The following is a 13420-nucleotide window of genomic DNA, read 5'->3' on the forward strand; positions in this document are numbered from 1 at the left end:
GGTGAGTGATTAAAAGTGCTGTATGTTTGTTGAACTAAACAGAAGCAAATCATGATTCACCCAAATAAAGACAGAAATTATTATCCATAGAGGACAATTTTTAAACAATCTGAAGGGCTTTTCTGAGATGACTTGATGAGTTCTCCCATGGAGGGACCGGTCCCTCACCATTACTTAGAGAGCTTAAAAGCAGAGTTAGACATGAGTTATGCACACCTTCTCTCCTCCTGCAAAGCCTTCTTCCTGTGGCTAGTTTGTGCAGTTTATTTCATGGAATTCACGGAATTGTCAGAGTTGGAAGGGACCTCTAGAGATCATCTAGTCCAACTCCCCTGCTAAAGCAGGATTGCCCAGAGCACATTACTCAGGACTGCATCCAGGCAGGTCTTCAATCTCCAGAGAAGAGGACTCCACACCCTCCCCGGGCAGCCTGTTCCAGGGCTCTGTCACCCTCACTGGAAAGTTTTTCCTCATAACTGAATGGAACTTCCTATGTTCCAGCTTGTGCCCATTGCCCCTCGTCCTGTCACTGGGAACCATTGAAAAGAGTCTGGCTCCATCCTCCTTCAACCCACCCTTTAGATACTTGTATGCATTAATAAGATCTCCCCTCAGCCTTCTCTTCTCCTGGCTAAAGAGTCCCAGCTCTTTGAGCCTTTCCTCATAAGGGAGATGCTCCAATCCCTTAATCATCTTTCTTGCCCTGCGCTGGACTCTCTCCAGTAGTTCTCTTCAATGCCACATTTTCATTCCTAAAGTTCAGTTGGATCAGCCCCAAGATATGCAAGTGCTCCATAGGTCTTTCTTTAGAGTTAGTTCCAGGAGCTAAGAGCAGAACCAGAGAGAGAGTTTTTTCATACTTAAAGAATGAGGAAAAAATAACCGACTCCTACAATTGCAAGCAATCATAGAATCATAGAATCATAGAATCCTCCAGGTTGGAAGAGACCCTTGGGATCATCGAGTCCAACCATCTACCCTACTCTACAAAGTTCTCCCCTGTATCATATCCCCCAACACCATATCTAAACGTCTCTTAAACACATCCAGGGATGGTGACTCAGCCACCTCCCTGGGCAGCCTGTTCCAATGCCCGACCACTCTTTCTGTGAAAAATTCTTTCCTAATGTTCAGTCTAAACCTACCCTGCTGGAGCTTGAAGCCATTCCCTCTTGTTCTGTCATTAGTTACCTGTGCGAAGAGACCAGCACCAACCTCTCTACAGTGTCCTTTCAAGTAGTTGTAGAGAGTGATGAGGTCTCCCCTCAGCCTTCTCTTCCTCATACTAAACAGTGCCAGCTCCTTCAACCGCTCTTCATAGGATTTGTTTTCCAGGCCCTTCACCAGCTTCGTTGCCCTCCTCTGCACTCGCTCCAGCACCTCGATATCTCTCTTGTATTGAGGTGCCCAAAACTGGACACAATACTCCAGGTGTGGCCTCACCAGTGCTGAGTACACGGGCACAATCACCTCCCTACTTCTGCTGGTCACACTGTTTCTAATACAAGCCAGGATGCCGTTGGCTTTCTTGGCCACCTTGGCACGCTGCCGGCTCATATTCAGCCGCTTGTCAATTAGAACTCCCAGGTCTCTTTCTTCCAGGCAGCTTTCCAACCACACTTCCCCAAGCCTGTAGCGCTGCTTGGGGTTATTGTGGCCCAAGTGCAGAACCTGGCACTTGCCCTTGTTGAAACTCATACCATTGATTTTGGCCCAATGATCCAATCTATCTAGGTCTCTCTGTAGAGCCTCCCTATCCTCCTGGGAATCAACACTCCTGCTTAGCTTGGTGTCATCTGCGAACTTGCTGATGATACACTCTATGTCCTTGTCGAGATCATCAATAAAGACATTAAACAGAAATGGTCCTAACACTGAGCCCTGAGGCACACCACTTGTGACCGGCCACCAGCTGGATTTAAATCCATTGAGCACCACTCTTTGGGACCTTCCAGTCAGCCATTGCAATCAATACCCAACAGACTATTTTCCTCTGGGAAGATAAATACATTGAAATACTCAAGGTCTGTGATGTGGCTTTTCAAAAAATATTAACCACAGCCGCCTTCTAATGGCATCTGAGCTACCTTATTTTACTCCAGTCTTCTTTTTCTTTTTCCATATGTTATTGTTCTTCTGCCACCTACACAGGGCTTCTCTTTAAGGGAGACCCATCTATCTATGAAGTGAATGGATTCTTGGAATAGAAAATAAATTCTAAGACATTTTTTATTCTTGAAAAGAACTTTCCTCCTGAAGAGTGCCTGGGACAAAGGTAATATCCTGGAGAGTGATCTGCATTCTTTAGTACTTTTTTGTTGTAATTATTAATAGGAAAGAGTTGTAATGTCTGGGGGTTTCTCTGTGTGTGTGTGTGTGTGTGTGTGTGTGTGTGTGTGTTTGTCTGCATGTGTGCATGCACACATGCATGTGTGTGCTTTGGGTCTGGCTTTTTTCTTATTAACTTGAAGTTATGTCCTCCATCCCATTCAAATTATGGCAATGAAATCAGAACAGTTATTTTAAATAGAAATTCTTCCCTGTCGTCTTCAACATATGTGTAAAGGATGTTTGGGTAAATATGAGAAGAAAATAACATGTACATTCTGTAAAAACTTTTGTTTCACAGAATCATGGAGATTGTCAGGGATTTGTGGAGATCATTCAGTGAAAAAACCCACTCAGAGAAGAGTCAGCTAGAGCACATTTCTCATGGCCACCTCCCATCAGATTTTGAGTATCTCCAAAGACGGAGACTCCACAGCCTCTCTGGGTAACCTGTTCCAGTGTTTGCCCAAATTCAACATGTAACAACAAATAAACAGACAAAATCCCCTCTCATTTTTAAATGGAATTTCTTGTGTTTCTGTTTATGCCTATTGCCTCCTGTCTGTTCACACTATGCTGAACTTGACCTAACTCTGAGTGGAGTAACAAAAGGTAGCACGTGCTCTAAGTTTTAACTTTTTTTGCAAACTTGTACTACTTTTGGTTTTATGCCGTGTGCAGGTGGGACAGAAGGGAAGACACACACTGATGATAGCAATCATGTATGGTATTGTGGAGTGCACACAGGATTATCTGTGTTCAGTAGGTGACTGTTCTCTAAAATGAACCCCATCCATAAAATAATAGTAAGAAGGACTCATTGTCAAAACCCCACTCTATTAACAAATTAATAATTTCTGGGTTTTAAGAACCAGTCTTCTTTGGTTGGTAGCAGGTGTTAGGGTAGCAGATCTCAGCTGGATAATGGAAGAAAAGTCCAGTTCAAAGACCGGGGCAGTAGAGTACAATCCTCTTCCTAAAAGGCAGGAGGAGTAAAATATTCTGCCATCATGAAGAAGATGTATCTTCCTTTCCATTGACTGGAATTGAAGTACACTCATTTGGAAAACTTGTTCTTACTTATCAAAAGCTATGTGAAGGGAAACACCTTTCCTCCAACCTCTAAACAATCTTTAACACTGAAAATACCTAAACACAGCAGTAAAATGCCATTTCCTCTACTGGTATCTTGTCCTATTAGAAAGTAATACACATAAATATTTAATTTACTATTTTGTATTTCTCTAGGTTAACTAGAAAACGGACATATAATCTTTTCTGCAGTTAAAAAAGCAACTTGATGGACATGACCAGCTGCTGGAACGAAACAGTGGTGACCTATTTCCAATTTTTGCCTTTCTCTAGCATTCCAGAGATCCAAGTTTCCCTCTTTTGCCTGGTATTGCTCATGTACCTCAGTACTTTGGTGGGAAACATCCTCATCATTGTGATCATTATGGTAGATGCTGACCTTCAATCCCCCATGTATTTTTTCCTCAAGAACTTGTCCTTCCTGGAGGTCGGCTACACTACATCCACAATCCCCAAGATGCTTGTGAACTTCCTCACAAAAAGGAAGGGCATATCCTTTCTGGGCTGTGCCACACAGATGTATGCCTTCTCCGTCTTAGGAATCACAGAATGTTGTCTGCTGGCTGCCATGGCCTACGATCGCTATGTGGCCATATGCCATCCCCTGCGCTACACAACCATGATGAGCTGGAACATGTGCTTCCTGCTCTCAGCTGTATCTTGGCTTATTGGGGTCTTGGTGGCCTTAGGGCAGACAACTTTCATCTTTACCCTTCCATATTGTGGGCCCAACAGGATCAATCATTTCTTCTGTGACCTGCTGCCTCTGCTGAAGTTGGCTTGTACGGACACCTACAAGAATGAAATTGCCACCTACATAATAGCCCTCCTTTTCATCATGGTCCCCTTCTTACTCATAGTTGTGTCATACATCCAGATTCTCCACACCATCTTCAAGATGCCATCAGCTGGGGACAAGAGAAAAACGTTCTCTACCTGCTCTTCTCACCTGGTTGTGGTTACTCTGTTTTACGGATCTGGCATTGTGACCTACTTGAGACCCAAAGCTTTTTATTCAAGCAGCAGTAACAAACTGCTCTCTCTCTCTTACACGCTGATGTCTCCCATGGTGAATCCCTTGATTTACAGCTTGAGGAATAAAGAGGTAAAACAAGCCTTGAAAAGACTGATAGCCAAAAATATAAATATGTAACATGTTTACGAATTACATTAAAATCAGTCCAGGACTAGTTTTGATATTGTGTGCATTACTGCAAGGACAATATGACTTGCCATCACTTACCTAAAATTCATATCTACTTTTTAGTTCTGAGTCAATCCTCCAGATAATTTCATCTTTCTTTTTTTTTTTTTTTTTAAGAGGTATTTCTCAGATTATTTTCCATGTCATTTTAGGGTAGATTTGGCATACAGATCAAGTGAATTGCATGTTACTATATCCTTTATGTCCCGTCCATCCATACAGAAATAGTTCTGTACTTCGCAGAAACACACAATTTTGTCTGAATATTGTGTGAACTAAATAACAGTTCTGTGGAGCTTATCTAAAAATAATTACAGGGTGACAACAGAAAGAAATTATCAGAGAAGAGGACAATGCACATAATGAGAAGCACTCCACAAATATCCAAGACATTAGCCTTCTGTTGGATTCTGATGAAGATATTTCCCAGATGAGCTCTTCAGCTCTATTCTGTGAAGAAAGTTTGTTTGAAGGCCTGAAGGGGAAATGATTCCCTTTACTTCAAATATCTTGAAAGTAAGGAACTGTAGCTGGGCTGATACCCTTATTCTCTACTGGTATTGAATGGAGTGAAATAGGTGAAGTGAAAACACAGTTTATGTGTTGGAAACAGATTTCTGCTGTAGTAAGAGACAAACTGCCACTTGGACATCTCCCTTGCTTTATATTGTTTGTGTGTGAAGTCAAAACAATAAGCTTAGTCTTAGGATTCAGCATTGAGACCAGATGAAAACAATGGCCCTTTTTGTGCAAATAAAAGGTTGATTGTGGGATGAAAGAAACTACTGGAGTGTAAAGGAAGTGGGTGGTCATAGAAAAGTTGGTTTGAGACCTGTCACTTTAAAAGGAAGGTTAAAAATTCATTTATTTGTCCTTTTTTACTCTGGTTGTATATCCATCTGGAGGATTCGTGGGATTTACCTCTTCACTCTTCTCATTTTCTTTGCTAAGCTAAGACAGTGGGTGTGAAATTAGTCATTAAGATGGGAGAAGTGTAGGAGAGCATTTTGCACCAGGCATTGCTAGCTTGTTATGATCCCAATGAGACAGACACTGTGTCAAGTATCATTTTAAAAGCTGTTAATTGGAGCTAATGCTATAGAGGACAGGATAGTATAGACAAAGCTGCATCACTTCAGATACTGGGAACCCCAAGATGTGAAATATCAAATGGGCCTCTGATCTACATGCAGCATGCCATATACATCCTGTCAATGGAAGGGTACCTCCATTTTGGTCATTTCAGCTAGCACAGGATTTTTTAAAAAGAAAATTTTATCCATAATTTCTACTGTCAAACAGAAAGGGTGTTCACACGAGAACTTCTTGTTGCACAGATATTTCTTGCTGCTAGAGAAGCTTACAGATACTTCTTGCTAGGAGGGGAACTTCTGCTAGAGAAACACAAGACCATTCAGATGCTGTAACTGCTGGTACCAAGTGGGAGCTGCATGCAGTCTTCTCTGTTAAAATGAGCTGCTGAGTTTATCCTGGAGTACAACACAGACCCGAAGACCACACGGGATATGCAGCACAGCACAGCATGACAGCTCCTTGTTGTTTAATGGTCTTCAGTCAAGATAAGCACAGAGGTTGTAAAGGGATATTAGGAGCAGCCGCTGCCTCCAGCAGCCCAGCCCAGTTCCTGGGGACCCAGTCTGAGAGATGCAGCTGCCACTTTCCCATCTGCAGGTTCAATCAGTAACAAAGGAGAGCATCTATCCTGGTGACACATGGACATGCCCAGACAGACAGACAACAGAGGACACTGACACAGCCAGTCACGCAGACTGACACAGCCACGGTTCTGCTGTGAAAAGCAGCCACATAAGGGACCCACATCAGATACAAGCAGAGGCAACCTGTCTGAATCCTGGCTTCTGATCCCAAACCATGGTGTCCTACTCACCAACTGGTCCAGCTTGATGCACTAAAAGTGCAGGGGGGGACTCTCCAAAGCTGTGCCTGGAGTTTCTTAATGGCCATTTACAAATTCTAAATTAGTAGCTGGCAACTTGCAGTCATTGCCATTGTCTCCATTATCCCTTGTCTAAAAGGTTTGTGTCTCTATGTTCTTATCTCTTCTCCCTCTACTTACTATAGTCGTTTGCATTGAAAAGATCCTTGATCAGATAACCCTAATGAAGTAGATGTTCTCACCTTCAACCTATCCTTAGAAGCATCATATTATAATTTTGGAGTTCTGATAGGCTGTGGTACAGAGGCATGATTATGTGGGGCAATTAAGACAGAAACAAATAAAAACCCAGCTTGCTCATTTATTTGTGTCTGATTTACAGGCATATCACACCTATCTGGAATTCATTTTGAGATTAAGACACTTATATCCAGGCACTGAAATGTGACTCTACATGAACTAAAAATCTGAACTCCTTTTTTTTTCCCCAGAGATATCAGAATATCTAGAGAGCAGCTAGAGAATTATGTACTATATGCTAGAGAATTCTCTATGCTATATAATTATAGACTGATGCATGGACTCCAATAGTAATCCGCAATGACTGCAGAGAACCAGTCCCTGATATATCATGAACAGAACTTATTCAGGATACTATTATTTTTAGTAAGCTTTCTTCAGAAGACACAAAGAAAAAGGCTGTCCTAAATATGAAGTATGATGAAAAAGTGGGCTACTGCTACACGTGGAGAAAAAAACCTCTTTACATAATAAGTAATATAATTCTTATGATCTCCTTCTCTGAAACAGACTGTAACAATGTTAATCCATTTTATTTAGCTGACATATACTGTGTCTTGTTACATGCTATATTTTTTCAAAATGCAATAGACAAGCATTATATGGCTCGTCCAGCAGAGAACAATGACAGAGGTTTAGGTGTTTATTTTTTAATGTTTATTCTCTGTTCTCTGTTACTGTTTTAACTTCTTTAATAAGTTAAGAGAGGGACCTGTCTTCACTACCTACAAAAGAAGACTTCAGAAATATGTACATTGTAGATATCCAATATTAGACGACATGGTTCCTGCTTTTCATGTGAAAATTCTGCATCTTTCATGCAATCAAGACACTGGTGAGCTCATTTCCAAGGCAGACACAAAATTTCAGTAAAACAAAATTTTACTTAAACTCTGTAACAGGCCATAGATTTCATAAGCAAAAATTCAAATTAACAATTAATTCTGTCATTTTGATTGTGATATTTGGAGATGACATATTTTAAATCATCAGACTAAGTGATGCATGTGATTCTTCTTCATCAGATGAACAATGTTTCATTCTTGTAAGGCCAAGAAAACTTGACTGGACTCCAGAACACTAACTAGTAAACCTTGACAGAGAAGAAATCTTTCTTTTATTACCCATCAAGGTTGATGCAGATATTTTGCCTTGCAGGGAACTTTCTGAATTAAATGAGAATATTATATGGATGGCATTAATGTGATCAAATGCAACTCCCTATAGGCAGACATCTGCAGCTGAGTTAAAACCTCTGTACAAACAGCAAAGAGAAAAAAATTTCTAGGACATCATTTGACTTATACATGTCTGTCCTGGTTTGAGTGACACAGGATTAATTACTCTTTCAGTAATTTTACTTTGCCAGACAAGGAGGACCCCATCACAGACTGCCTTTGACTTTGGGCTGGTTCCAGTGACAGGCTGAGTCTTTCTTCCCCCCCCATAGGGATGCCTTTGGGTAAGATTTAAACTATACTGAATGCTTCCTTGGGAAACATAGAAATCTCCCTAGAGAGTCACTTTTCTACATTTATGGCCAGGCTGTATTGTTTGTAACTTTGTTGCGTGTTTTGTACAATTAACAATACTTTTATTTGCACGTGCTTTGCAGACAGGGTATTTATCACCAGCAATCCATAAGAACCTTTATATCTGTTGCTTGAATAAACTTCACTGTTTAAGTAGCTAGTTGTTTCGGTTCCTCACTGAATGCAACCAAAGACTTGAGAGTGGCCGTGCTAGTTCATGAGCACGACTAGACTGAGGGTCCAGTCCACTATTAGCATATCCAGAATTGTGATAGTTTAATATATTGAACACGACTGGACTGATAGTGGTGAATTGGGCATCACTCAGAATTTAAACCTAGCCACACTTAGCCTCCCACCTTGGTGAGGAGCATTAGAACACAAGGGGGTTTATTTTCTGCCAAAACTACTTTGCCTCTAAATGCAACACTCTAATAAAACACCAAGACAACCTAGGAGTACCAGAGGGAACCCAGTTGCCTTCAGCCTTTTCCTTTGCCTAAGTATCGAGTGAGTCACAATTCCAAGGTTCATTCCAACAAAGACATTGCAGTGCTTTAGGTAGCATTTAGCACTGGATGAGGACATCCAAATGTGCATATTTCACAAGAGAATCTTCATGGCAGCCATGGAATCTGAATTCACAATGTCATTAGTGGGGATTTAGTCACTGTCATGGCTGAGTTCAGAGAATGGTTCATCCAGTCAGACATTGTCTGCGTGGGCAGCGCTGAACAACTCTCAGCTGCAGCAACTGTGTTTTGAGGCTCTCCCATGACCAGAAGGGGAGTTTAGGCACCTACACCACATTAGGCATACATAGAGTGCCATTTTAGTCCCTAAAGATAGGTCTTGAACAATACTTTAGAGTACTGAAGACATCTGTGTGAGCCTGGCAGCTATGACATGAGTTAGAGAAAACATGCCCTTCTGGAGTGATAACTGTAGGCCAAACGAGTACTGCCTGAAGTCTTTGGTTTTTCTCTCACTTTTCTGTCTTTCCCACTGCATTTTTAAGACCTAGAATTTCACTTATGCAAATAGACATAACTCAGGCAATGTCTTAATGATAGTCCTAGGACCAGGGTGAAAAAGAATTCTGCTCAGAAGTTGCTGCTGCAGTGGTAATTCCACACTCCCAGGAGCTGGAACACAAGGGTCTGCACTCCTAAACTGTCAGCATGTTCCATGGACTGCTAAACAGTCAACACCGAGGGAATTTCTGGATTTATTGGAGCCCAGGATGAATTAAGTTTGCCTTATTGTGGACAGGTAGAACTTGGAATTCAAGAATGGAGTGAAAACTTATGTGATTCGCACTCTGATTGCACCTTGTGCATCTAGAAGGACTCTGGAATTTGACAAGTATAGGTCAGCCACTGCACGGCAAAAAAATAACAATGCTGCAAATCTATACATGTAGCAGAGAAAAGGATGCCTGGCAAGGAATGTCTCCAGGACATGTGGGAATAGTTGTCTTCTGGAGGTGTTCTTCTCTCTCCAGGACTACAGCTAGAGCCAACATGACGATATATCAGGCAATATATCTTCTTCATTGTGCTATAGATTGAAAAAATAGTTCTTAGGCTATTCTTGTGGTCTAGTTGTGACCACTACAGCAGCCAGGATGGAACGAACTCTGTTTAGCTTCTGGAATTTATGCCCATCTTTGGGCTGCTTAATACAGCTGTACAGAGCTCCGTTCACCTGTCCAAACATTGGAGGTGCCCTGAGGTACCTGGACATTCTCATCAGGCTACTAAATATGATGTAGAAACTACAAGAAAACCATGCTTCTCTGAATATGCAGTTGGATGCCAAGTGAGGTACTCTGGGGCATCTCAAACTATTTTCAAGCCCATATTCTGCTTTTGTTGTGAGGTAGACTTGAGGTTTCACTCCAAAGGAGTGAACAAATGCTGATTCAGTGATGGTGACAGGGGATCGTGTATGACTGTTTTCCATAAGTGGCAGGGAGCAAAACTTGGGAAGAAGGGGGGCAGTGCCAAAGGGTCATTTTGTCAATCTGTTTTATCTCCATTGTAACAAGGAGATAATGAACACTGCTGGAATTTGTTCTTAAATCAGTCGTAAGGTAGACTATTGCAGTTCCTTGGAGCATTATCAGAGCTCTGTCAAGAGGCAGTGGGATACATTACATCAAGAAAAGCCCTTAAACCCATGGTTTTGATCTCATGGAGCAGAGAAGGAGGCGTTCAAGGTCTAATGTAACAAAGGCTGGGAGCTGAGGTGCAACATTTATGACTGCAGGTGTTTGAATCCAGAGATGGCCCAGGTCAGCGTAGAAGGAGGGAGCTGTGAATTAGGATGGCTTGTGGTTCATGAATGTGTCAGCAGTGTGTGTTGCAGTCACAGTGCCTTGGCTGATCATTACAGCTGAAGCCTGGAGAGTAGAACTTGTGCAACTGCCAGTGTTTTGGAAAAGCAGGTTTGCAGAAGGGGGTCCATGGCCTTTCCATGTGCTGTGTGTGGAGACTGCTGGCTGAGAGAACCACCTTCCCAGCATCTGGGGATTGCTGTTTGACTTCTGTAAGGGAAGTTTGATGCAGGAAAAGTCTATGGCTTTCTGTGCTGCCTGTAATCAAAGTCTGGGAGTTTCTGCTCTAATGAGCCCTGGTAAGAACATCTTGTTCAACTATGTTTCTGGTCTTGCATGTCTCACTGGACTCCATTAAAAGTCCAAGTAACTTTTCTTTCTGCTTCTGCTTGTCATGTCTTCAAGGCAGTTTATCAGATTTTGCCACAGCTACAAAGTCCCAAGGAGGCAGAACCACATTCCTCAAGGGGCTCATTAAAATGCTGACAGCCATAATGAGCTCTGCGTTTCATTTTCTGCCACTCCCCATCGAGTTGCAAGCATTCTGTAGCTAATTAGGGAGCTCTCAGATGTGTTTCAATGAATATGTATAATTTTCATTTGTCATTTTTTTAAATTATGTATGACAAGAAGAGTAGAAACGAAGATGTTTTGAAAGGAAATTAGCCCAGTTTATATCCTGGAGGGAATAAGATACAGAGTGGAAAAGTATCTTTGTGATCAAGCAACAAGTGGCCAGAGTCAAACTTTGATTCACTTGCTGGGAATAAGACAGTTCTTACTACAGTCTATTCTCTTGTCACTGCAGCCCACAGCAGTGCCAAAAGCTTTATTTGCAAAGCCTTTGCCTGCTCTAATTAGCACTGTCTTTACCTGTTGCACTAATTATGCATAGAAACAGGAGGAATATTCATCACCTTTGCAAAACACTTTGAAGGACTTTTTTTGATGAAACAAAGAAAAAAAATCTCAATTAAAAAAAAAGTGATATCTTTTACCCTGGTCTCACTGAACTCCAGCTTCCTCAGGACATAAACCCTGAAAAGGGCTGGTTCAATGGAGAGATGGACAGGTGACAGAAATTTTCAGGGGCAATAAGACTAAGGAATGTTTAAACAGAATGGAATGAACATAAATAAATTAAGAAAAACTGAATGCACTGAATGCAGAAATGAATGTCATTGGCTTGCCAGATAATTCAGCAGATGGACAGGACAACCGAGTACCAACTTGATTGACTGGTTCAGGAATCACGGAGTTAATGAGATAGAGCTACGGTTAGGAGCATTCTCTCAGGATGGCTTTTTTTTCTCTAAAGTTAACACATTTTTTCAACATTTCCATGATGAGAACATGGGAAGTTACAACAAAGAAATTTCAAATGTGAACAATGGATTCAGCTGGAATAGAGGAATGCCCGGGAAGTTGTGGAGGTCCCATCCCTGGAGGTGTTCAAGGCCAGGTTGGATGGGGCTTTGACCAACCTGGTCTAGTGAGAGGTGTCCCTGCCCATGGCAGGGAGTTGGAATTAGGTGATCTTTAAGGTCCCTTCCAACCTAAACTATTCTGTGATTCTATAATTCTATGATTTTTTTGGAAATGCCAAAGTAATTGTTGGAACTGTTCATTTAAAATTAATACGCTATCTATAGCCAAATGAACCACTGTCAGCAAAACAAAACAAAAATATAATAATGAGATAATCAATCTATAATCAATAGACAGATGGGAAAGAGGTAAATAGCAAACCTTCTTACAGTTAAAAATGTATAGATTGTAAAAAAAATCTTTTGGTGAAGTAGTATTTCCTTCTGAAGTTTATTGCTTGTTTCTTGCTTTTATCATTAAAGCATTCATAATATTTCACTTTTAGGTATCAGTACTTATTCCAGGGGTGGAATAAAGTAGCTTTCTTTTCCAAGCCTTGCATGTTCTGACCTTTCTAGAAAAGTGCACAAGAGTCCAGTTCATGTTCTCAGCAGAGTGACTTTTGAGAGAGCCTACAAAGGCAGCTTGGACAGGAGGGTGTACTTTGAGTGAACTTAGTGGACTGAGCTGAAATCCACCAAAAGCTTTTCTTACAGTGTTTACGTAATACAAGAGTCTATTATTATTTCAGTGTAGCTCATCATTTGCAAAGTTCTGCACCTGGGACAAAATAAGCCCTCTCCAGAGGACAGGCTGGAGGCCTGGTGAACAAGGTGTTGACCATGTCTCAGCATTGTGCACTTCAGATGATGAAGGCAGATGGTATATAGTTCATAGTAAGGAATGACTTCCACCCCCCAAGACATGGATGGTGAGACACAGTCTCTGCTCAGAGTAAAGACTAATGTGTTCAAACTGTGTGTCACTTACTTGAGCATCTATTCTGAATATCAATAGGTGTGTCTGGGGCCCTAAATTTATGTGTGTGGCTTTTTTCATCCTGAACTAATGAGGGCTACGCTTAGTCACGAAAGGAAACAAAACCAAAAAAACCCCAAATCACAAAAAAAACCCCACCCCAAAACAAACAAAAAAAACCCCCAAACCCACCCAACAACACAAAACCAAACCCAACTGCCGTAGAAAAGCAACCAACTAACAAATCCCTAGACTTCTAAAGCATGGCTCTCAGGGTCTGCATTAAAGCACCAGGGTTATTTCTTGTAAGCCATTGAGGTGTTTGACACTGTAGAGCTTACCTCTAGGTAGTGCTGGATGAC

The 13420-nt window shown here is 41.5% G+C and overlaps 1 protein-coding gene across 1 annotated transcript; it reads left to right on the top strand.

Annotated features, from left to right (window-relative positions):
- The first annotated feature begins 3655 nt into the window (after positions 1 to 3655).
- On the top strand, positions 3656 to 4573 carry LOC141474688 (olfactory receptor 10A4-like). Its single transcript, XM_074162705.1, has one exon. It carries the CDS (start codon positions 3737 to 3739, stop codon positions 4571 to 4573), a length of 837 nt encoding a protein of 278 aa, XP_074018806.1. The 5' UTR covers positions 3656 to 3736.
- Positions 4574 to 13420: the final 8847 nt, after the last annotated feature.

This window comes from Numenius arquata, chromosome 23, assembly GCF_964106895.1.
Source record: "Numenius arquata chromosome 23, bNumArq3.hap1.1, whole genome shotgun sequence".
In the NCBI taxonomy this organism is placed as follows: Eukaryota; Metazoa; Chordata; class Aves; order Charadriiformes; family Scolopacidae; genus Numenius; species Numenius arquata.